Source organism: Cyprinus carpio, chromosome A2 (assembly GCF_018340385.1).
Source record: "Cyprinus carpio isolate SPL01 chromosome A2, ASM1834038v1, whole genome shotgun sequence".
NCBI classification, from domain to species: domain Eukaryota; kingdom Metazoa; phylum Chordata; class Actinopteri; order Cypriniformes; family Cyprinidae; genus Cyprinus; species Cyprinus carpio.
Window position 1 is genome coordinate 7234689 of NC_056573.1, and position 27351 is coordinate 7262039.

General features: G+C 34.6%; 2 protein-coding genes across 2 annotated transcripts in view; one reads left to right on the forward strand and one right to left on the reverse strand.

Annotated features, from left to right (window-relative positions):
* The window catches only part of LOC109083843 (phosphatidylinositol glycan anchor biosynthesis, class K), a 44151-nt gene extending 37366 nt beyond the window's left edge, over positions 1 to 6785 (forward strand). Inside the window, exon 12 of the mRNA XM_042714258.1 lies at positions 5253 to 6785. Within this exon, the coding sequence (XP_042570192.1) occupies positions 5253 to 5369 (117 nt within the window). The 3' untranslated portion in view covers positions 5370 to 6785. The remainder of the gene's footprint in view (positions 1 to 5252) is intronic.
* A 7461-nt stretch (positions 6786 to 14246) lies between these two features.
* The window catches only part of st6galnac5a (ST6 (alpha-N-acetyl-neuraminyl-2,3-beta-galactosyl-1,3)-N-acetylgalactosaminide alpha-2,6-sialyltransferase 5a), a 53495-nt gene continuing 40390 nt past the window's right edge, over positions 14247 to 27351 (reverse strand). Inside the window, exons 4-5 of the mRNA XM_042770921.1 lie at positions 17040 to 17147; positions 14247 to 15193 (exon numbers count right to left, since the gene is read on the reverse strand). Of these exons, the coding sequence (XP_042626855.1) occupies positions 14947 to 15193; positions 17040 to 17147 (355 nt within the window). The 3' untranslated portion in view covers positions 14247 to 14946. The remainder of the gene's footprint in view (positions 15194 to 17039; positions 17148 to 27351) is intronic.

The window sequence follows — 27351 nt, forward strand, 5'->3', positions numbered from 1 at the left end:
TTTCAATTGCAAATAATCTTGGAATAATCTCACTCCATCTTCCTCTTCCTCATTAGCTTGGCTCTAGTTAACTCCAGCTCAGTTCCTTGACTGCTCCCGGAGGTAGACTGAGCAATCTGTCAGAGTCAATCCATCAGTCCGTGTTCAGCCATGTGAGAAGCCCCCTTATGTAAAGTCTTCACCCTCCCATGTCCCTCTTAGCTGTGGAGGTTTACCACTTCAGCACTCAGGACGTCTCCTCCGCTGTCCTCCACTCAGATGCAATGTATTATGCAGATGAAGGGCACTCATTATTGCTATCTTAGAATCTGGTGCAGCAAGAGACATCATCTTGCACCATATGAATGTGCTGAGCATTAAAAAAAAAAATGTGAAAAGTAAATAAAATGTTAGCAAGGTACAGCTGTCCTGAGGTCATAATGAAGAAGAAAGGATGAAATGGTTAAAAAAAATTAAAGAAAGCTGTATTCAGTAGTTTGGCATAATCTTGTATTAATATATCTTAGAGGGGGAAAAACAGTGACTTTTATTTATTTATTTATTTATTTATATTATACTTATTTGAAATATTTTTCCAAATCAAAGTGTGACCAAGTAGCCGAAATGATGGTGTCCACTCCCTCTTGGGGTAGGTCACCAAGAACCTCTGCGTCCCGTCCAGGGACCAGACATGAAGTTTCCAGGACTGGATGCGGGTGCCACAGGGTGCCCCGTCTCTGAGTCAGTAGATCCTCCTCAGAGGAATCTGCCAGGGAGTGGCTGTCGTGATGAGCATACACCATAGCGTGTAAGGCGGAAGCAGCTTCCCCACAAGCCGTATAGGCACTGCCGGTCAGACCAGATGAATGCCTACAGTTGCCTACAGCAACGGGTCTCCCCGCCAGGAGGAGGCAGACTTAGGACACAATTGCATCGCTACTGACTGTTCCACCGGGGGAATCACCAAATACCCCTTCGCTGCATGTTCCATTGGCTGCTCAACTGGATCGGAGGTGCTATAGGAGTGGTGGGCCCCGAGGGTTGGTTCCCTGAGGGGTTTGCCACCACTGTGACCCTCAAACCACCCATGCTACTGCCAGAAGTAGTTCTTGCCTGGCAGCTGCCAGGACGAGCCTTAGATCATGGCAGAGGCAACGGAACCCCGCCCCCTGGAGGTAGCGAAGCCTGGTCTGCAGCTCTGAGATGGTCATCTTCCCGAAATGGGAACATGAGTCATCCACGAATGCCACATTTAATGCCCAGACACGTGAGGCATAGATCGTGACCATCACCCGGTGCCAGGTAACAACCACATCCAGAAACGCACAGGCCGCTTGCAGCACAAAAGGGGCTAATGCAGCATGAAGTGTGCAACCCACTCTACACAGAAACGACCACTGCTGAAGCGTCGTGCCGCCAACACTAGAAGCTTCCAAAAGTGCGTTGAACTCGTAGCTCACTGAAGACACTGGATGGAGCAGAACGATGTCGTCGCTTGGCTCCGAAGCGAAAAGCTGGTATGCATTGTACCTGCTGCCTTTTTATGCTCACGCTGGATCAGCTGCAGCTGGATGCAATAATTGCATGCCAATGTGCATTGGCTCATTTAGTTTACACTCAAAGTAGATTGGTCTCTCGAAGCGAGATCCCAATTCGTCGGTCATCGACGTGACGCCGAGAGTAACCCGACTGAAAGGGAACTAAAACTATTGTAAATATTTTTGTTAATTGAAATTAGGCTGAAATAAATATAAATATTGGATAAATACATAAACTAAATGAAAATGAGAAATGTTGCCTGAAATGAGATGAAGCACTAAAACGCAGACCTTGATAATTTGAAATAAATAAACTGAATTAAAACTAAAATAAAAATGTATGAAACGTAAATAGTAATATTTAATTTTAAAAAATATATAAAAATGAAATAAGCATAAAAAAAATTACTAATCAGGTAGTACTATAGATGTACTATAGAACTATAAATGAAAACTGAAAATATATAAAAGGTCATTTAAAATATGAATGCAAAATAATAATATGAATAAGAATAAAATAACACTATAGTACTTTTTTTTTTTTTTTTTTTTTTTTTTTTGACAAGGCAAGGTTGAAATAACTTATAAGAAAATCTAAGAACTTTAGGAATTTATCAATTATTTGTCTTATATGCAGACAGCAGAGGACAACATCTTCATTAATATTTGCATTCTGTTCATCACACAAAGCTATTTTATGACTTCAAAAGACTTAGAATATTGTGCAAAGTGTGTATGCCATTTTTGTTTTTGTTTTTCAATTTTGAAGTCTTTTCCCATTCTCGTTTATTGTATGTAAAAGAGTGGCAAGTACATTCTTCAAACTTTCTACTTTGGCATTCTACAGAAAAAAAATGTTTTTTAGAACAACACGTGGTGAGAAAAATTATTACAGAATTTTCCTTTCAGGGTGAATTGTTCATTTAAATTCGTATATTGTATACTGACCAAAGCTATGATGAGCGATAAGTGTCACTGGCCCACGGGTGGGCCCAAAACCATTACATATTTAAAACCATAATATTCTATACTAAACCTAAACCAATCTTGACAAACTATATATCATTGGAGACCTTAGAGATTGTATTTTTCATATTTGACCACTGTTTTATATTTAAAATTATGTAGTGACAGTAATTCATTAATTTGTGACAAGAAAATGCGTAGCAAAAAAAAAAAAAAAAAAAAACACCAAGAAGTTGGCTTTTGTTACAAAAAGCTGATACATACACATACAATCAAGAAAGTATATATTTTTTATTTTTTTTTGGCTGCCAATAATTCAGACAAAACATCTTTTCTAGTTTTTATCAAAAACTTTGAGAATAAATTGAATATGTATATGTATATGTATGATTGATGTTGCAAGTATTCAGTAAAAAATGTAATGCATGTCAATTTCATGTATGATCATACATGAAATAAACTTTTTTTTGTGAAGTTTCTGTAACAACACTCTGGTAGCTATGTTTGATTAAGATTTCTGATTAGAAAGAGCCCACCCTCATAACTTTATGCAGTAATGAACAGGGGAGATATTCAGATAAGTCTCAGTAAGCAGCCAGAGCTGTTTCTAAGGCCAATGTGTTTTCTGCCATAGTTGTTGTTTTATTGTATATGGTCATATTACATTTTTATATGTCATATTTATGGTTTAAAAAATCATTTACAACCTATCTAGAATGTTTTATTGCTGTTTAAATTAAAAAAAAAATTGTAAATCAAATCAGTCGTCCATTACAAATCATACAAGGAGCATGACTAGTACCTAGTGGACATTGTTGGTATAGCGACTAAAAAATAACACAGAAACCTCATTTTTTGTGATATCAATGTCAAATTTTGGAACACACACTTCTTTAGACGTTAAGGCTTTTCATTTGACATGAAATTAAATTCAACACATATTTTATTTTAATTTTTTTAAATAAAATATAAATAAATATTAAATTATTTTTTTTATTACAACAAACTTAAACACCTATAACTTTTTTGTTTTAAATTTTATTCAACTTCTTTCACATGAACAAGAAACTTCCAAGTGTGTTTTTAAAAAACGAGCCCAAAATTAGGTTCATATTCCAAACCGTTCCAGAATTACATTAATTTGAATCTGGACACCCCCTTTTCAGCTCTACCCCCAAAAAGGGGGGTGACACTTAAGGGGTTAATGCAGATATGCTCCAAGGCATAAACAACATGCACAGATGTTCTGGGCTGCGTTTGATGCATCGTTAAAGAAATCAACTAGCAAGTCACGACTGTTTCCCGAAACAATATCGTCACAAATTTGTCATTTACGATGGTTAATGATGTCACGTAGTTGGTAGGGTAATAAGTTCTTTTTTTAAATAATCCATTTAAGATTAAGCCAGATTTTTTGTAAATTATGAACATAGGATCTGAGGGCTATTTCTCCTTTTTTCCTCTCAATTATTCTGCTTTATTTCCAGATTTAGTCCTCGGCACTTTCTTATGTACTAGAGCACATGTGCATATGCGCAATCTTCAAAAATGGCGCTTTAAATCTCTCTCTCTCTCTCTCTGTCTCTCTCTTTATATATATATATATATATATATATATATATATATATATATATATATATATATATATATATATATATTAGAAATTAAATATGTAGATTGTTCTGAATGCCAGCTTGATTATTTTACTCAAGATAAAGATTTATAAAGTCCACGTCATTCCGCTGTCATTCCACCTTTGCGATGCTGTTTGCGAATGTTCGTTGGAACTGGTTTCGGAAAACACAGACTAGTTGAACTATACTGATAACTGAACTATACTGATGGAACTTGCAACCATGATTTGCTAGTGATGCTTTTGTGAAATGCAAAGACCCTTTTTTTTCCCCAGTGTTCCAGTGGTTGGAGGCATCCATGAGTCAGGATATGTGCACTTTGGTGGTCAGCCTGTATACAAACATCCGCCTGATTTGTAGGTCACTGTTGAGTCGGGCCTCGGGCTGTAGCTGATTTCAGGTTGATAATGAAGGTCTGCTGTTGAACACACACTTGTGTTCACCTACAGTGCAGCAAAGGCCTTCACAAGCCCCTCTATTAGAATCGGAAAAGTTATGAGCACTTTCTTTTTAGAGGTTAAATCTTTCTTCTCAGTAAAATATTCAGTCTGCATTAGCATATAAATGCACATCTGGTGATGCATGTTTAATGGTGGGTGATTTAAATGTATAATATTCATACACATAGTGATGATGTAGCTATAAATGTGCAAACACTGAGTGAGGCGGATGAGTCCTGATGCTGAAGTGCATGTGAGTGTTTGTGCATACGTGAGTCTGCATATCTGTCTCTTTCCTTTAAATCTTTTTGTTTTCAGGTTTCATCTTATTTTCCTTTTTCTTTCTTTTACTTGCTTGTTTTTTTTTTGTTTTGTTTTTTTGGATTCAGTTTCTTGCTCAAATTCAGTTTCTTCACAGTGCATTCCTGTTAGCACTTTCTAAAGTGTTGAAAATGTTTATGGTTGGTAATAATATTTACTGTTGGCAGTTTTGTGCTTTCCTATCCTTCAATAACAGCTTCTCTGTAAAGCCTGTATTACCTTGTGATGTGTTCAGAAAACTCGTTTGAACTGGAAAGGACATTGTTTGACAATTTACCGTAATTCTACATCATACATCAAGAGCGAATGAAATTCAGTTGTTGTTCATGATATGGAACAGACTCATCTGAGTTGTTGCTGACATTTCTTCACAGAAACCCAAGCAGAAAGACTGGCACCCTCCTGATGGCTTCATTCTGGGGCTCTGGACTCTTATCTTGCTGGTGTTCTTCCAGACCTATGGCATCAAGCATCTCAAACACATCTTCTGATTCATCCCTCCCAGCACCGCAGAGTCAAAGAATCACTCGTGTCTTCTCTTCCATAAAAGAGCCCACCCTAACTTTGTTCATGATTGATTCGGTCAGGAATAGGTTTTTATTTATTTTTTTGATGCAAGTTTGTTTTCTTTGGGTTTTGCTGTGTATCATTTTTTGAAAGTGACATGCACTGACTTCTTACATTGAGACATTCTTTGTTGTTTGTTGCTCAGTAGTGAAAGCATTTGAATTTCACACAGGGACTTTCTTTTGAACTAAACACGCAGACAGCTTGCAGGGAGAAGCATACTTCTTATTTGTTGGTTTGTACTTTAATTTCCAGTTCTTCACTTGTTCTCAGTGGGATGAGTTTTTTTTTTTTTTTTTTTAAAGAGATAATCTAAATATGTGCAATTGCTGATCTGTTGTTTCAATTGCACTTTATAATTTGCATTTTTATTATTTAATAGTTATTTGAAGTGGAAAAGGACACTACTTTGCTGTGTAGCACAAATAATTTATGGGTCATATTTTACCACAATTGAGAAAATAAGTAATTTTTTTGCATAAAGAAAATAAAGCCTATTTTAGGATCATTAAGTTTTTTTTTTGTTGTTGTTGTTTGTTTGTGTTTGTATTTTAAGCACATTTTAATCTCAAATTCTCATTGTCATAATGAAAAGAAACATCTCGTTGTCATGAATGTAATACAGTGATGGATTTTTTTTTAAAATCAGCATAAATCAAATCAAGTACAAGAAATGATAACATATCAATATTGTCCTTAATTTAAATAATATAACATTTGTTTTCCACATATCATTAAACTGCTGACATGAAGTGGGTAGAACATGTCATGAAATTAGCAAAATATCTTATTGGTCCTAAAATAGGCTTTGTTTTTTAAGCAAAATATAAGCTCTTTGGTTTTTGTGGCCTAGACATTTTCATGAAATCACCCAGCAATAAATGTGAAGAATTAATGGACAACAAACAACATTTCCATGTACAGCAACCAAATAGCTCCATTTGCCTGTGGCTGTCCTGTATCTGTCCATTAGCATCTCTGCTGCACTTGAACTGTGTTAAAGGGCTCGACTGAATTCACCCTCAGCTACACAGCAAGTGTGAATGAGAGATTGACAAATTGCACTCTCTAATTAATTTTTTTTTTTTTTTTTTTTTTTGTCTGTCTAATGCATCATTAACTGTTGGTAGGTCAGACATCAAGGATTGTTTAGAAGAACAACCCACAATAAAATATTCACTGGAACTCACGTTATGTGAGTAAATGCATTATGAGAATTTCTACAGTGCCATTTTGTCTTTTTCCCATTTATGTTCTCTAGCATCTTGCTTTATGTTTTTATTATAAAACTGGCTAAAGGTGACATTTTGAATAAAGCCTACAGTGAAAAGACTCTGAAAGCTTTTCATGTTCTGTTCCTTTTAAACTTGAAGGAAAGTAATAAAGCGGAAAATAGGGGAGCTCTTTTTCTGTGTGAAATGAAAGAACAACGAACCCACATTTTACAATGAAGAAACATTATGAAAATGAATTCTAGTAACATAATGTTGAGTTATAAGAGAGCTGTGAATAGTTCAACACCTGCATTTGCTGGTTAGGTTGTATTAAAATATCTACCTATTACATATTGAGACATATTTATTAGGCTATGAAATAGAGTCTTATTAAAATATAAATTAAAGAATGCCAGATCTCTCAACTCATAAATTATTATTGATTATGCTAATTTCATATTTCAATCACGAAGACCAGTTAAAGCTATTTTATTAGCCTTTTGTTAAACATTAGTTTAATTATTTATTTATTTAATTAATTAATTAATTTTGGGCTTATTGCACCAAGGCCAATGGATATTACTGTTTATTAATTGGTTTTAAATGGATATGACATTTTGCTTATGCATAATTCATGCCATGTAGTTTTAAATTATGTCATACAACTTATACACCAAATACGCTTAAATACGCCAAACAACTTCCCTGTGCAAAGGGCCCGAAGTGTCCATCAGTTGTTCCCTTGAAATCCTTCATTCCGAAAGGCCCTTTGAAGTGGCCAGTTTTGAGCACTTCGATTTGTAACGACCCTTTAATATGGTGGCCATGATTGTTTTCACTCTGAAGTGCCTGTCGGAGGGCGATATAGATCCCGTTTTTTAATGCACAGATCATGTTCCAGAGGTACCTGCGAAGTTTGAACACAGTGCCACCTAGTGTTCCAGAGATCTAAGGAGTTTTGCTAAATCTGCTAACTCTTGGTGTGGTTTATGCTAATTTTGACAATGTCTCATTTTTCATTATTTTCTTTATAATTAGCTTAGCATGCTAATCTGGTCAACATACTAAGTAACACTAAGTGTGCTCATTCTCACACTGAAAGCTCTCCTCAACAGCCTAATGAATGTGCACCGACTGAATCGTGTACTATGCTAAGCCACATGCCCCAAACCTTTCAGGATGGGGGTTTGAATCCAGTGTGGCACATAAGATGTGGTGCATTTATATATAAAATCTTAACAGTGTTTTGTGCTTTTGAGATGCACATTGTAGAGCTTTTGACTTTCCAGTGTGATGTGTTTTGATGAGTTTGCTGTGCTTGTTATACTTGCTGTGCATACTGTGCTTGCCCTGCTGGTTGTAATTGTTGTGGTTGTTCTGTTTTCTATACTTGCTGTACCGTGCTTGGCCCCATATTGCTGCTTTGTTTTTGTTTTATTATTATTATTCTTAATTATATATATATATATATATATATATATATATATATATATATATAATATATATATATATAGATATATATATATCTAATATATATATATATAACAGTAAAAAACGTTGGGTTGTTTTTTTAACCCAACCGTTGGGTTACACATATTGGGTCATTGTGTTGGGTTCTCTTAAAATTTGTTGGGTCATTTATTTTCGGCGTTGGGGTTATTTTTAGTTATAACCCCAACTGTTGGGTTAAATATGTTTCCCCGCTTCACTCCGGTTCAAATTTTAACGGTCCAGTCAGCGACTCAGTGGACATCAGCGGGAGTCTGCCTGATTATGAAAGGTAAGTAACTGTTAATATAATGTTAATATAATTTTATGATGTATATAACTGTTATTACATTAAGTAATGTGTACTGAAACGTTAATTATATCGTAAAACTATTTAAAAAAAAAACGAAGTTTTTAATCCCTTTAGTCAGTTCTTCCCCAGATCGATTGTAAATGAATATGCTATTCCCGTTTGCTTGCTAGCATTAATAAATAAAAATATTAGCTGAAAGACTAGCAAAACCGTTTAGAGAAGATTACTTAACGTTAATAAAAATGTCTGGTGAAATGTGAAAGGGCGCCGAAATCTTTAGGCTAGAAAAGCCGCACGGACCATTTATCTGATCGGACCAGTGACTGAAGCTGCTCGAGCGAGCTGAGCTCACACATCAGTCATACGACAGACACCAAGCGTTTGAATTCGCTGAATTTTCTGTTATAGAAGTTCAAAACTCAGACGAAAGAGCAGAGTCGTAAGGCAATCCGCTCTTTAGCAGAAATTCGTACCAGCGCCCCAAACTACATAACCTTACGTTACTCCTACAACAGAGCGTAAAACAAGCCATTCGTCAGTGTATCAGAATTATTTGAAAGTGTTAAAAAAACAACAACAACACATACATAGGCTATAATTGTTTTATATTAGCCATGCATGTTGTATTAAAGCCATTACAGGAATTCATGGAATAGCCTCTAACTATAGTAATTTTTTCTTATGAAGCTATAACAATTTTGCATTTATATTAAATGTGTTATACTAAACATGTTTATACTTATGTTTTAGATAAATGGATTAGTGGATTTTGTAAAGAAAGGATTACAACAGCGGAACCTCTGCAATTTAATAGAAAACATTCAAGGTAAGTAATTTTTTAGTTTAGTGATGTATAAGAGTTTTTTTTTTTTTTTAAAAGACTTTTGAAGAGTTTTTTGTAATGAACTCCCTCCTCTGATGTAGCCAGTTTACATGCACAAACAGCTATATTACTACCTAAAGGAAAAGTAAAATCCAAAAGAGGATAATATAGGCCCATTAAATTACATGCTCTGTACATAAACTCTTTCCTTCAGTGACTCTGTTTTTGTAACCACTGTTGTCACGACTAATGGTCATTCATCACTTTTAGAGTTAAACTTATTTTAATTCACTACAAGACTGCTTCAGTTTTACCTTTTTTTCTTTGATTCATTTTTAAAAAATATATTGAATCCCTGAAATGTTTGTCATATATGCCAACTTAAGTTTATTTTTCTTTCAAGGTGTGTGCTAATAAGGGTCCACTACCTCAACAATGGAGCACAAGCCAGGATCCAATGTCTTGGTGCTTGGAGACAAATGAATATTCCTCCCAAGTTTTTCATCATTTTCATTGGAGAGCAGTTGAAAAGGAGACCTTACTTCAAGCAGTTAATGAATGCTTCAAAACGTTTCTACAGCTATGACGTAAACTACCCAAAGCCCTCTGCTCCAATTTGGGAGTTCTTGCAGCATGCAGTCTATAATAATTCCTGGAGGAGTTCCTTCTACACATTGCTGCCTCCTAAAAAACTTTGTATTCAAAGTTACTGATCATCAGTTGATCCAGTAGCCAAAACACACGTTTAAGGGTTAGTTCACCCACAAATGAAAATTCTGTCATTAATCACTCACCCTCATGTTGTTCCAAACCCGCAAGACCTCCGTTCATCTTTGGAACACAAATTAAGATATTGTTGATGCATTCTGACAGCTCTCTGACCCTCCTATGGACAGCAAGGGTCCTTACACCATCAATGTCCAGAAACTTAGCAAGGAGATTGGTAAAATAATCCATGTGACATCAGGGGTTTAACTTTAACAGCATACGCTGTTTACGTTGAGTGGATACTGTCCAAAATGGCACTAGGGGACACGGAGGAGACAAAATTGTTTTGAATAACGCATTATTTTTTTTTCTTTTGCCCACAAAAAGTGTTTCGTATAATATTACGTTTGAACCCCTGATGTCACATGGATTATTTTACCAATCCTTGCTAAGTTTCTGGACGTTGATGGTGTAAGGACCTTGCTGTCTATGGGAGGGTCAGAGAGCTGTCATGAATGCATCAAAAATATCTTAAATTGTGTTTTCCAAAGATGCAACGGAGGTCTTACCCACAAAAAGTATTCTCGTATAGTGTTATTGTTGAAAGAATTTTCATTTTTGGGTGAACTATCCCTTTAAGGTGTTTATAACACAATGCATCTGGTGACCACTGCAGATTTTTATTAAGGATTATGTTTATTTCTTGAAGTATAAAGGTATGTCCTTGGTGTACACATTTGTGTAGTTTTTGTATTACTGGTATGTGCACATTTTGGTGGTTTGAATTTGTTATACCGTATGTGCACACAGATGTTTTTTTTTAGGTTGTAATATTTCTGTACTGTATGTGCACATCTGTATTTTAAAAGCGTACTATATGTGCATATGTGTAGGTTATGAATTTGTATACTGTATGTGCACAAATGTTTAGGTTGTATATTTCTGTACTGTATGTGCACATTTGTTTTGAATATTTGTACTGTATGTGGATATTTGTGTTTTGAATTTAACATGTATTTGAATTTATGTATATTGTTTGTGTATATTTGTTTTGAATTTAATGTGTATTTTGAATATTTGTACTTCAACATTTATTTGCCATGTGTTCTGCATGTTCCACTCGTGTATTTTGAATTATAATTGTGCACATTTATATCAATACTAGGCGCCTCATCAATATTTGAGTAAATTTGTCATTTAAAACTTTAAAAAACTGTTTTTAAAGCAGATTTATGTTTTTTCTACTTAAATAAAACATACGTATTTGAAAAATTGTGTATTTTATTCATAAAATAATCTCATGAATAAAAGTAAATAGTTAACCCACGGTTGGGTTATTTTTAACCCAACTGGCTTTTAACCCAATCATTGGGTTAAAAATAACCCACAGTTGGGAAGGTGCTATACCAACCCATAGTTGGGTTACTTGTTGGGTTATTTTTAACCCAACTGTTTTTAGTGTGTATTATTTTTTTGCAATTTTTTTAATTATTCTCCAAATGAGTGAACAGCAGCTTAATGCAACCAGACCTTTTGGCTTTTTGTGCAATTATAAGCTGGCACAGAGGGAAAATCACTGAGTTATTTTTGCTCCTGCAGTAGACTACATTTCATGATTTTGTGATGTGAAATCATTTAGCACGTAATTGCAGGGTTGGTTTAACTGCTGCTCATTAAATGTAAACAGATATATTTGGGGTTTAATTATAGCTCAGCACCCAGTTATTTCATCTGTCTTTTTTTTCTCAAAGCAGGAGACGTTTGTCTCTCAGTCAGCGACTCACTGTTTGGAAAATAGCTGGGCCACCATGGATCAATACTCTTTCAGTATCATACCACAGTGCCACACTTGAGGTATTCTGTTCATTGTGTTTTCTCTCTAGACAGAGTAACCCTGTTTTCAGAGAATGTCTACAGTGTTTGCACAAACCAGAGAAACCAAAGTTAAGAAAGTGGTCTTGTATAAAACTAACAACAACACATGCATGCTGTACCAATATTCTGGATATATTATAAATTAAGCTTAATAGACAGCTTTATGACACAATAATGATTGCAAAATTTGTATATACTTTTTCTTAAAAAAAAAGGTACTTACAGTAGAATTGAATCTGTAAACATTACTCACTCATTCAAGAGTTTAGATATAAACAATATGCATGTTAACATTTGAGTAAAGTTATATCCAAATTTAAAGCATCATTTTAGTATCATTGCGATACTTTCGTAGTATCATTTAATTACTTTTTATTTTTTATATTTCCTGTTTTAATTTTAATTTTAAAGTTTTAATAAATGTGTTTTGTCTTTGTCATTTTTTTTTAAAAGTATACTTTTCTTATTTTTTATTTTAGTTTTAAATACATCAGCTTAAACTAAATGAAATTTTTTTTTTTTATGTATATTTTTTCTTATTTTTTATTTTAGTTTTAAATATTTTAGTACATCAGCTTTATATATATATATACATTTATAATATATAATGATAAAAAAATACAATACTTTGTTAATTATAATAACCCCTAATAGCATACAGTACCTATAAATCTAAAATGCCTTTATAATGGTGAAAACAACACGTTTTAACAATTAATGCAAATAAAATTGTAAGCTTCACTTTTCTGCTTTTAAATCCTCCATAAATTTGCCCCAGTCACTTCTATTGTAAGTGACTCATTGCAGCCTTGCCTTTTTGCTTTTTTTAAAGAACAAATTGAAATTATTCTGCATTGTAATCAACAGTATGCCACAAATGCCATTGATTGAAAACTTCTGAACCCGGAATATTCCTTTAATTAACCTTTTAGCTGTTTACCAATGTCATTTAAAGCTGCATCATTTCTCTGCTTTTAAAATAAAATAAACAATTATTGTGACCAGATCAATTAAGATAACGAACCTATTATTATAGAAATGACTTTATCTTGAAAACATTTTTTCTTACTGCTGTTTTTCCATGATTTCCTCTATAGCTGTTAGCATACAGAAATAAATCTCACCAAATTCTTGTGCTTCCCCTCAAGATGGACAGGCATTTCTGCATTTATACAATGAACAGTAGCTTTTTCAACAATTCAAGCTATAATAGGCTGCCTCATCACTCATAGCTGTGCAGCAAACATTTGTGCATTCAACACCAATGCCAACTTGTCAGTCGTCTGGGGCGCATTAATGCGACGGCTGCGTTAACAGTCGCGACGCGTGTGTGCATTTGCATGATTGACAGGTGCAGCGTGGTCATGGTCAACGATGCATGGCCTTCAGCTGTGACGGCCGTAATTACACCAGTATGTGTCTTGTACACCTCTGACACGCTACTCACCAGACTGACCACAAAAATAATGTATGTTGGGTTTCGATTTCATTTTCAGAAGCTCTGTGTTGCCTTCATGCTGCTGCATTTCTTGTGGATCCTTACGCATTCCAGCTGGATTCAATAATTCAATTTTGATAAATGTGAGAAAGCTAGATCAAAACTGAAGAATCACAATGAATATTAATTGGCACTTTTCTGTTTTTACAAAATAATAATAATAATAATAATTCTTAGTGTTAAAACACTTAAAATCAATCTCAAAATCAAATACAATCGTTTGCACCTTTTATTTTCTGTGTAAGGGTGTCAGCAGTGTGTAATGGATTTGGAAATCTTGAGAAAGAAAAATAATAGCAAAGCATAAAAAAAGACAGACTGACTAAATAAATAAATAAATAATTATAAAAATACAACAATCCAGTGTCAGTGGGGACAATAAAATAGTTAAATAAAGAAGAAAAAAAAAAACTGTACTTTGAAATTCATTTTAGTGTATCCTTAAAATGTCCTTAATGTCAGTATGTCCTTAACATTTTTTTAAATATTATACACTCCTAAAAATAAAGGTTTCAAATGCCATAGAAGCAATGCCATAACATTTTTGGTTCCAAAAAGTACACAAAAAAAATCCACCCATTTCAACATAAAACTTAATATCAGTTGCCTTACATGTTTTACTTTTTAAGTATAATCGACTTGGTTGTGCAAGTCATTTCAAGTGAAATTAAATTAAACCGTCTTTAAAAAAAAAAAAAATCAAGTTTCATGTAACTTGTAAAAAGGTTTAAGTTTCATAATGTAAAACATATTTAAAAACAGTACTTTTTTTTTTACAGTGAACAGTTCTTAAAATAATTTTCTTTACATTATAATAATCCTAAAAAAAAAAAAAAATCTTCACTATAAAGAACCTTTTGTCCAGTTAAAAGGTTCCATGGATTTTGAACTTCCTTCATGGAACCATCAATGCCAAAAAAATAACTTTTATTTTTAAGAGTGTACAGGTCATCAAAAATGACATTTCTGGGTCTGTTGATTATTTAAAGTCAACATGAATCAAAACTGGCATTGTTTACTTTCTTAGAAGACTTAGTGTCTTCATAATCTTTCATCAAAATTAATCCAAAAAAGACATTTCCGTGCATTCCCTGTTCTGCAGATGTAAACCACCTGACAGAGAGTATTTAGAGATAACTTTTCAAAATCAAATCAATTCCAACTGGACAAAATCAAGTGCCATCCTTCCGTTCTCTCATTGACTATCCTGTTTCACTCAGAAATATGTGATATTATGAAAGTAAAATGCTGTTTTACATTGTCTTTAGCACAAATATTGTTGCAAGCGGACACTCCAGAGCTCTTGGATCCACCACCCTTTCTAGTTTTTCTATACACCGCATAAAACTAAGAACTTCCAGTGATGCTCAATAAGCTACTGATCAAATTTTCTGAAATGTGGATGTGTACACACTATTGGAATGACTTTTGTACCTAAACAATGAATGTGCAAAAGAAAAGGTTTAAGCATCAGTTCTCCATGAATCTGAATCTCTCTCAGTCAATCCATCCACATGGCAACAGGAATTATCCAGTGATCCGTTTGAGGCAGTTTGAGATCTTTTGAAGGCTCTAGTAAGAGTCACGTCTTCTGCGATCGGGTGAAGGCTGTGGTTGCCGTGCTATTTCTCGGCAACGGTGGAGGACTCCAGTCCGGCTGGTAGAAATGGATGTTGAATGTCCGAGCCCAGCTGGCAAAGACCCGCTTCTCTGTGATGAAGCGATGGTGGCTGCCTCGCCGGCCTCGCTCATGGGAGATGTACATGGCACATTCGTCCGGACCCGTCGGTTCGTAGTAGTGATATGGCACAGAGGGGTGCTGAGACTCCCTGTAAACAATGAGAGCAGAGATTAAAATGGGGACAGTGTTAAGGTACCATTACATTCCCCGATTCCCAAATTAATCCTGAGCTAGATATTCATTTTCAAGGCAATTAACCTGATTTGGTTCAGAGAATAACTGGCTTTAAGAGGAATAAATTGATTTTGTGTAATACATTATAGTTGCAAATGGCTGGGGGGAGAGGTCATGCCTCAGCAGGGAACCACAATGAATCATTTAATTTTCGGCTCTCGGTTATTTTTGGTACACCGCATGGGCTGCCGTGACAATATAACCCACTATGCAGGGAGAAAACCCTGAATGAACACACAGAAAGATCAGATCTTTGACTACATTGGAAATCTGCAATTTACAATACAATTTAAACTTTAGAAAGTTTTAGGATTTTGAAACACTGTAAACAACAAAATGTTATAAAATGAAAGGAATAAATATTGATTAAAAATGTTTATTTTATGAATGACCTATTTCTAATAGGGGCACGCGATACATATCAGTTATCAACTGATATTAACAAACTGATACTATAGGCCAATGTAACATATTTAATTGTTTATACTAATTTTCCCTGTTTTTACATTTCGATTACATTTGCTGCCATCTAATGCATATTTAAAATAAATCTTTAAAAACACTGATAATTTACTAACACTGTTAAATGTAATCTTTACATTTAGTCACTTAGCAGCTTTTTTATCCAAAGCGACTTACAAATGAGGTCAATAGAAGCATTCAAAACCAGCAAAAGGGCAATAATATGTTATTATTATTATTATGGATTATATATCTTAAAATTAATATCCATTTTATATACTGTGCATGTTGCAATGCTTAAATTCACTTGTAGCATTTAAAAGATTAATTTAGTTTTTAGAGTTTTATTTTTAATTTACACATACATTTTACTGGTAACACTTTACAATTAGGTTCCATTAGTTAATGTTAATGTATTAACTAACATGAACAAACAATGGACAACACATTTATTACAGTATTTAATAATCCTTGTTAATGTTATTTAATGAAAATACAGTTGTTCATTGTTAGTTCATGTTAATTCACAGTGCATTAACTAATGTTAAAAAGCACAATGTTTAATTTTAATAATGCATTAGTAAATGCTGAAATTAACAATAGCTAAGATTATTAAATGCTATAGAAGTATTGTTCATGCTTAGTTCATGTTAAATAATGAACCTTGTTGTTAAGTGTTACCACAATTTTGAAATCTGCCTTTCATCGGTTTATGGCTACAATATGAAATGAATTATTGGCTTATCATATCGGACAAAATTTTAGTATCAGTGCATAATTATTTCTAGGTCAGTAATCAAATAAACAAATTTGTGACAATCTTTTAAATTCAAACAAATAAAATGTCAGAACTACACAAATAATCAATAGTTTGGGGGTCAATATTATTATTATTAATTACTATATATTATTGTTGCACCTTATATTAATGTATAAAAAAATAATGTATTGCGGTTTCCATAAAATATTAATCAGCAGAACTGTTTTCAACTGTTATAATAGGAAAGCACCAATTTAAATTTAATTGCATTTTAAAATATGTTCCAATAGAAAACAGTTTTAAATTCTAATATTATTCCACAATATGTTTTACAGTTTTTCTGATCAAATAAATTCAGCCTTGGTGAACATAAGAGACTTTCAAAAACATTAAAAAATCTTTTCGACCCCAAACTTCTGAACAGTAGTGTATGTATAATCAAAAGAATCCAAAAGAGAAGCTTTTAACTAGTGGTCTCAGACGTTTGGACCTCCCTGTATGCTGAAACCCAAAAGCAAAGCAGTGAAATCTGACTCACCTACAGAAATCTGGAGGCACCATGCCATACACATTGATTCTGTCACAGAGCTCTAAGGCAATAGTCATTGTGAACCAGCCTGTGCTTAACCACGAGTTAGAGATTCTCCTGAAAAGAGAAACAGAGAGAGAGAGTGGCTGTCTGCTGAAAACTTTACAATTGAATACCAAACTGCGAGGCGTGCTATAGTTAACATTCCAAAAGATATTTCCGTTAGAAATTCCACACACGAAAGACCAAGATTCTGTTGCGTTTAGAGTGCTGTCCAGCTGTCAGGATCATTTCTACAACTGAACGTTATCATCAACTGCTCATCAGTTCTGCCAACCTGCCATCTGACATGAAAGCCCTGGCGAATCTTTGACAAATAACACATTAATGAAGGAAAACAAACAGCATTAGTGAACAACAACCCGGACGTGATTGATTAGAAGCCACTGATTACTGTTAAATTACCTTAGACAACAGAGCTTCCACTGTCTGGCAGATGTGACGCAAATAATCTCTCAAGTATGCGCTAGAATATACAATGGAATTAATCAACATCTAAACTATAACCTCTGCATAGTTAGGGGCCATTCACACAAGAACGTGTTTTTGCATATCTCTGCACTACTTTTCCATTGTCATTTATTTATTTATTTCTTCAAATTTCATCTATTTATTCAAAAGCAACATTTAATGCATGACATGGCATTCAAAAAAAAAAAAAAAAAAAAAATTGGTAAAGGTAAAAATTGAACTTTTAAATAATGCTTTTATAGTCATTGTCTATTATATATATATATATATATATATATATATATATATATATATTATATATATATTATATATATTATATTTTAGTATTTTAGTTAGTTTAGTTTAGTATCATTGAGATACTATTATAGTTTTATTAATATTTTGAATTAGTTTTTATTTTTATATTTTCTGTTTTATATATCTCTCATTTTAGTTTTAGTTTAAAACATTTTAATTTAGTTGTTTTTGTAATTTTTATTCGTTTTTGCCTATATAGTTTCCTTTAATTTTTTTGTTTATTTTAATACATCAAGATAAATTAACTGAAAATGTTGTCTTGGCAACTAGCTGAAATAAAATAAGTTTATGCTTGTTTGTTTTTATATTTTATTTTATTTAAGTTTATTTTCAGTAACAAAAAATTCATGGTTTGCTGTTTCAAGGTGAGTGAAGTTGCTGTTCAGACAGCACAACTGTGAGTATTATTTTACTTTATTGAACAGTTCAATAACACATTACTATTGAGTAACTTACAATATCACCAGTTATTTATATATGAATTATTCAGTAACTCACTTGACAGTGACATAAAGACAGTGACTAAGAATGAAACTGAATACTCTACGAGTAGGCACCTGTTTTGAATAAGTACTTACTTTGCAGTCTATGTTCTATGTAGTATGAATGTAATCAGACCAGGGGTGGCGCTAGGGGTGGGCTAAGGGGGCTGAAGCCCCAAATGTTTTCAGTAAAGCCCTAAATGTTTTTATTATGCCCTGTACGAAAACTGAGTTTTCATGTGCATTAAAAATTTCTATAAGTACCGCAGATTTGCTCTCTACACATCCAACAGTGTCTACTTACTAGGGTTGGGAACCGAGAACCGGTTCTTATTCTTATTCCTATCAAGTCTTATTCAGTTCTTTGAAAAGAATCAGAACCGTAAGCAATTTCTAAGTTTCGGTTCCGAAAATGGTTCTGGTGCGACAGGTGACCAAGCGCTGTAAGCAGCCCTCCACACTCAGCACATGCCGCCACTAAATTACATTATATTTGTCCCATATTCTCATTAATATACAGTCGTGGCCAAAAGTTTTGAGAATTACATAAATATTAGTTTTCAAAAAGTTTGCTGCTAAACTGCTTTTAGATCTTTGTTTCAATTGTTTCTGTGATGTACTGAAATATAATTACAAGCACTTCATACGTTTCAAAGGCTTTTATCGACAATTACATGACATTTACTGTATGCAAAGAGTCAGTATTTGCAGTATTGGCCCTTCTTTTTCAGGACCTCTGCAATTCGACTGGGCATGCTCTCAATCAACTTCTGGGCCAAATCTTGACTGATAGCAACCCATTCTTTCATAATAACTTCTTGGAGTTTGTCAGAATTAGTGGGTTTTTTGTTTGTCCATCCGCCTCTTGAGGATTGACCACAAGTTCTCAATGGGATTAAGATCTGGGGAGTTTTCCAGGCCATGGACCCAAAATTTCAACATTCTGGTCCCCGAGCCACTTAGTTATCACTTTTGCCTTATGGCACGGTGCTCCATCGTGCTGGAAAATGCATTGTTCTTCACCAAACTGTTGTTGGATTGTTGGAAGGAGTTGCTGTTGGAGGGTGTTTTGGTACCATTCTTTATTCATGGCTGTGTTTTTGGGCAGAATTGTGAGTGAGCCCACTCCCTTGGATGAGAAGCAACCCCACACATGAATGGTGTCAGGATGCTTTACTGTTGGCATGACACAGGACTGATGGTAGCGCTCACCTTTTCTTCTCCGGACAAGCCTTTTTCCAGATGCCCCAAACAATCGGAAAGGGGCTTCATCGGAGAATATGACTTTGCCCCAGTCCTCAGCAGTCCATTCACTATACTTTCTGCAGAAGATCAATCTGTCCCTGATGTTTTTTTTGGAGAGAAGTGGCTTCTTTGCTTCCCTTCTTGACACCAGGCCATCTTCCAAAAGTCTTCGCCTCACTGTGCTTGCAGATGCGCTCACACCTGCCTGCTGCCATTCCTGAGCAAGCTCTGCACTGGTGGCACTCCGATCCCGCAGCTGAATCCTCTTTAGGAGACGATCCTGGCGCTTGCTGGACTTTCTTGGACACCCTGAAGCCTTCTTTACAAGAATTGAACCTCTTTCCTTGAAGATCTTGATGAACCTATAAATTGTTGATTTAGGTGCAGTCTTAGTAGCCGCAATATCCTTGCCTGTGAAGCCTTTTTTTATGCAACGCAATGATGGCTGCACGCGTTTCTTTGCAGGTCACCATGGTTAACAATGGAAGAACAATGATTTCAAGCATCACCCTCCTTTTAACATGTCAAGTCTGCCATTCTAACCCAATCAGCCTGACATAATGATCTCCAGCCTTGTGCTCGTCAACATTCTCACCTGAGTTAACAAGATGATTACTGAAATGATCTCAGCAGGTCCTCTTATGATGGGTTTGGAAGATGATTACAAGGTTTTTTTTTTTGGGATTAAGTTAATTTTCATGGCAAGAAGGACTATGCAATTCATCTGATCACTCTTCATAACATTCTGGAGTATATGCAAATTGCTATTATAAAAACTTAAGCAGCAACTTTTCCAATTTCCAATATTTATGTAATTCTCAAAACTTTTGGCCATGACTGTATATACTGACTTCAACTTGGACCACTAAATAAATAGACTGCTATTGTTATGTAAGTATGAGGGTTAGATTATTTAATGTACAGGTCATAACAAAGTGATAGAAAAGATTTATTTTCATGCATTTTAAATGTTTAAAAATGTGGAATTGCATCACACCATCTCCTGACTGCATTATTATTTGTAAAATAGGGGCTTTATGGAGTGTGTGTATACATGGTTATAAGTATAACAGTTAATATTTCATAAATGTATAATTTCATAAATTAGAAATGAACAAGTGTATTAGCCCTCAAGGGACTATTTGGCCAACCAGCTTTTTCTTGTTTGAAAAGCAAAATGTTATTGATAGTGTAAAAAACATCAACTTTGAAGCACATGCTGATTGATGGACTAGCATTACTCAACATTACTTACTACCTTCCAGCAACACTACATTCAATGAAGGTAAAATAGTAAGAAATATAATAATAGTTCATTTAAATGGAACCAGAATCTGAAAATTACTAACAATACCCAACCCTACTTATGAAGATCTGTACACTGTAATATGTGTTGAATTTTGACATTGCCATCCTTTAAATTAAGTTGTCAGTAAGTAATAAAAAGTATTGAGCATTGAGTAGTTGAGTATTGTGCATTTTTCCTTACCACTATTTTTTAATAGTTATATAATGATTTTAATGGAACCGGAATAGGAACCGGAACCGTTAAGTGGAACCGGAACTGAAACCCAGGAAATTTCTAACGATTCCCAACACTACTAATTACATTATCATTCGTTCCCGACAAGAACTGCCCACTGAGGCTGGTACTTCTGAGTGACATGTAAACTGGCCAAACCATGGATAAAAAGTTACAGCTCCTTACGCAAAGAAAATATATTTCCTTATATATAAATGATCAATATATTAAATGTTTTAACCATATATTGAAAATATACAGAATAATATATTGTGTTAATATATTACAATATATTAAATAATACATAAGGAATTGCTGCTTTCATATTTTGAAAAATATAATTTAATTATATATGTAATTTTATATTCAGTAATACACATCATATATGTACATGTTATATGGTACTGCATGTGTATAAATATATTGCACATATATTTACTCATGCATTATATACACAAGTATAATATAATTCCTATATTTTATAATTATCTATGTACTAAAGTATTTAGCAAAGAGACTATCAGTGGGCCATGATGTGTGTGGGATGATTGATTTTTAAATTTTTGTTTTTTATATTTATTTATATATAGTTATATAGTATAGTTAAAGGGAGTGACTGACATTCAGCCAAGTATGGTGACCCATACTCAGAATTCGTGCTGCATTTAACCCATCCGAAGTGCACACACACTTGAACACACACACACACACTGTGAACACACACCCGGAGCAGTGGGCAGCCATTTTTATGCTGCGGCGCCCGGGGAGCAGTTGGGGGTTCGAGCCTTGCTCAAGGTGCACCTAGTCATGGTATTGAAGGTGGAGAGAGAACTGTAGCACTCCCCCCATACCCACAATTCCTGCCGGCCCGAGACTCGAAAAGCACAAGTCAAAAATGAAAATTATGTCATTAATGACTCACCCTCATGTCGTTCCAAACCCGTAAGACCTCCGTTCATCTTCGGAACACAGTTTAAGATATTTTAGATTTAGTCCGAGAGCTTTCTGTTCCTCCATTGAGAATGTATGTACGGTATACTTTCCATGTCCAGAAAGGTAATAAAAACATCATCAAAGTAGTCCATGTGACATCAGAGGGTCCGTTAAAATTTATTAAAGCATCGAAAATACATTTTGCTCCAAAAATAACCAAAATGACGACTTTATTCATCATTATCTTCTCTTCCGGGTCTGTTGTGAACGCGACTGCTGTGACTGTTGACGTACGTAACACGTCAGCAGCGTCGTGAACGCGCTCAAAACAGACCCGGAAGAGAAGAAAATGATGAATAAAGTCGTAATTTTTGTTATTTTTGGAGCAAAATGTATTTTCGATGCTTCAATAAATTTTAACGGACCCTCTGATGTCACATGGACTACTTTGAAGATGTTTTTATTACCTTTCTGGAAGTGGACAGTATACCGTACATACATTCTCAATGGAGGGACAGAAAGCTCTCGGACTAAATCTAAAATATCTTAAACTGTGTTCCGAAGATGAACGGAGGTCTTACGGGTTTGGAACGACATGTGGGTGAGTCATTAATGACATAAATTCCATTTTTGGCTGAACTAACCCTTTAATGGTGTTAGGCCAGTCATCAACTGACTGGCCTAACCACAGGCTCTACTCTTCAGCACAATGGTAACCCCAAAATCTCAGACATACCAGAAACCCATTTAAATTCCAAAATAAAAGAAAATTTAACAGATCTAACAGATTTCCCCTATACGAATATTGAGGAAAAACACATGAAATAACACTTACTTTTAAGATTTGCTCTCCTTTAACAGTCAGAAGCAAAGCTTGCTGGGAATTAGAAATCTGCTGTCATTCTTCAAACTCATTCTGTGAATGTTTGTATATATGTGTGTACATTTATATGGGAACATGTATGTGCAATGTATGTGCACAATAAAGGATAAAACTATGAATATGAATATTACATGCAATGCTATTTTTGTCTTAATTTCTAAACATTTTTTATATATCAATATGTAGCCAAAAATGCATATTGCACTAGTTTTCCATGTATGGAAATTAATTATGTAATATTTGGAGTATATTCCCATATATATTCCCCTAGTGGCTTGGACCCTAAAGATACAAGATGCATATTATCAATGTGGAAGAACTAATAATAAAGAAAAATCATTATCTGTTATGTGTTTCTGAAATTTCAGCTTGAAGTACAAATAGAGAGTGTTTGACTCATTATTAAAAACTATCTATGACTGCCAGTTGAGGGTCGGTTCTTTTAGAAACCGTTCAGGGATAAAGATGCCCCTGAAGACACACTTTCAACTGACAGTTAAATAAAATCATAGATACGTCAGTGCATCTTCAGAAGAAATAAATAAATTATGTAATGCACTGCAATACACACAGTCTTTTATTAGAGGACAATGATGTTTAGTGCATGAAGAGGTCTTACAGAAGCATGTGCGGTACAGTATAACAAGGGACTGTTCATAAAATAAAGGCAACATGAAGATGACTACCGCCTCTGCATTTCAATTATCCAAAGAATTCAAGTGTGAGGTCCTATTTTAGCCCTAAACGTCATAACATTGAACATATGTGCTTGACCAAACATAATATTTAATGTTCAATATCCAGCAAATACTATCCAGATATCATGGAAACATATTGCTTAGATATATGCTCAGAATCCCTATGAACACATTCTGACAGACCGTATTCTCCAAAGCAGGACTGTTTAGAAGCCAATGTGACCAGATGCAGGAGAAAACAACAGCGGACGAGAAAACTGAACTGCCAAGTCGTGGAAAAACAAACTGCCTGAACATGGGCTGTGTTTGTGCCGCAGGGCTGTCTGTCTCTGCCAGGCCAGAGAGCAAAGACACTGCGTCCCCACTGCCAAGTGTTCCTGCGTGACTATTTACATGACCTACAATGCACAAATTATAGCACCATCAGCCTGAATCACTTTAAAAGAAGTCTTGGGGTTTAACTGTAAGCACCGTTTCAGAAGGACAGTGAGGACTGAGGGTCTCAGGGCCATGTGATTCTTTAAAAAAGCAATAAGCCATGAGACACCATGCATTGTTTTACTGCGGGTAAGGGGTGTTCACAACATGATTAGAGTGGCTTATGGCTTTTATAAAATGGTTTGAGTGTGTTATGGCTTTATTGTTCAATAAACAGTTTTGTATGTTCAACATTTATTTTAGAATTAATAATTTACAGAGGAAAGAATCGACAATATATTTATTATATTGCACATAAATTTATATGTTTGATACGGTTGAAGCAAAACTCTGCACGACACCGGCCCTCCAGGACAGAGTTTGGAGACCACTGCCCTAAAAGATCTGTAAAATTGTAAACCGAATGACATTTATAACGTTATTTCTGTTAACGGTTCTCGCATGTGTTTTCTTCTGCCAATGTAACACACTAGAAAAATACTCTGACAGTATTTTCTGCACTACAACCCAATTACTGAATCTACAGCGCAAAATAGAGAGCATGGCCAGTGTAGTCTGATTACAGAATGAATGACTCTAATGAGCTGCTTGTTTTTAGTGAATTAAAACCACACAGCGCAACCATTATAGTTTGATTCCTGAATTAATGAATCTTTTGAATCAGTTCTTTGTAATGATTACACACATGCATTCGAGTGGGAAGGGTGTAATCACTGACCCTCACAAAAGCGTGAGGGCAGGCATTCTTCAGGTTTTGGTAGCCAAACATGAATTTAACTAGCCCAAATAAAAAAAGACATCGGCTGAACTTTACTGTGGACAAATCAACATGATCACCAAAAACTAGTAGCATATCGGGATGTAACGATTCAATAAATTTACGATGCGATAAAATTCACAATACAGATTACACCATACAATTTACTTAAAATTTATTTATATATATATATAGATTTAAGACTAATGAAAAGGTGTCCTTTTATTACACCTCAGACAAAATGCTGAATATTTCATTGTGAAATAAAATGTTAAATAATAAAACTAACTTGAAATTTTTAAACAAATCCCAAATCAAATTAAACATTTTAGAACTAAAAGAAATCTCTTCATATAAACAAAGGTTTTGCCTGTGCTCTTTTTAAAATCAGAGGAAACCATTTGAATTACTTTCCAAAAAAGATGCTAAATACATGTTATTTGGATTGTATAAATTAAAAATTTGAAGCAAAAACCGAATGGTCTGATTTTAGCTTTGTGAATGATAAGCAAATATCACTCTCTGACAGCAGGTGGCACTAATGGAACACCAGGTATTTAAAGGCTGCTGCCCCTCTAAGACCGAATGCACGGATCCAATAAAATAATGCACAGGAGATTTCTTTCTCCACTGTATACGTTCACTTAAGACATAACCGACTGTGTGCGCAAGCTCCGAATAAGAGCGAATGGTTTAAAACGCTTGAATGTTTAAATCGGCAAGACTTAGAAACAAGTGCAAATGATCAACTACGATCCGTTTCACCCCTACAAGCGAGTGAAAAACATGAATCAAGTTAGGAATTTCACATCACTATTCAAGATAGGGCGGTGATACATTTTGGTAGCCCGACTGGAAAACACAATAGCCCCGTGACGTTGGGCTAGTGATTTTGCGAGCCCTGTATTATAACATTAAATCTTGACTAATCATACATCACATAAGTTAAATGCCTAATGTTTCAGCTATTTGACCACTGTTACAGTGAAATATTACAGTGACTGCAGTGTTTGAAGTGTGCTTACTTTTTACTGTACAGTATTAGCCAGTATTTGAGGTGTGCATATTTATATTGTCCCCATTACTGTTACAAACAAGGTTTAAAACTAATAATTTAATAATGCATTCCAGCTGTTTAAGTACATAGCCTACTTGCTATCTGTCCTTTTTTTGACACATCTATTCCAGTATACAAAAAATATAAAGTCCATGAATTAAAGAAATTGTTGATCACTTTTTACTAAATCCTTCCTTCACAGTATTTATTCATTCCAGAGATTTATCTAAAAACACACAAAAACACACACACACACACACACACACACACACACACACACACACACACACACACACACAAAGAACAGAACAGAACAGAAAACAAAAAGACGAAGAAAAGTAAAAGGTTTACTCATTTTAAACGAAAAACAATGGAACTTTAACCAAGGGAAATAATTTGAATCCTCATGTTAACTACAATGAATGATCAATTAAAAAAAAATTGTGCTTGTCATGCGCATGCAGTGTTCAGAGAATTGGCCTGCATGGTCAATGTACACTGTAAAAAGATAAACAACTGAAAAAGTATTGGTAATTTTCTGCCTGGACATTGTCCGTTAATTTTATGGACATTTCCTGTAAAAAAAAAAAAATCAGTAGCCTACAGAAAATTCCTTGATTTTTATAAAGGATTTTTTTTTTTTTTTTTTTTTTTCAACTCCAGTCAGGAGTTTTTTTCTTGGGACAGTTAAATGTATTAATATTGCATGTTTTCAAATGCAAAAAGCAATGGTAAAAGTATTATTCTGGTTGAATATCATCTGTACAGGCAGGTGAGTTTGATCAAGTTGGAGTTAAACTCTGCAGGAAAGTGGATGTTGAGATCCAGACTTGGGACACCTGTTATATGCTGTCACTGTACGGTTCTTCAAAATTTCTCTTTTTGTGTTCCGCAAAATCAAAAAGTAAACTAAGCACTGTAGGCTCTGCATGATCTAAATTATATTAATGAGCTCAGCCTCAGCCATAGTAGGATTTAGATTTTCAACCTAAAACATCACTCAGTCATCATTCTTTTTCTTTTTTTTAACGCAGTAATCCTTTTTCCCACATGACTATGCAAGACTTGAAACTTCCTGCTAAAAACAGTAATTACTGATATATGATTGTTTGTGATTAATGCATTTATAGGCAGTAGCGATTCTTAGTTTCTATAGTTTCTTAAAGTAACTTTTGATAGACCAGCTCTTTGAAATTCTGTATGCAAACAAACTTTGGAAAACACTGATCAAACCAATAAAGCAACAGCAGCCATCCTTCTCCAGTCCAATTCTGACATCTAAAAGAGGTAGGTTTTTGTTGCGAGCAGTTGATATTCTCACAGCAATCTTTTGTCTTCTCTGCTTTTCATTTTTAACTTTTGGGAATAACACCAACGAAACAGACACAAGATGAAAGAAAGACACACTTTGATGGCTGGAATAAGACTGCTGTGATAATAAGGGACAGCAGCTACAAAACACTCCTGTATCATATTCT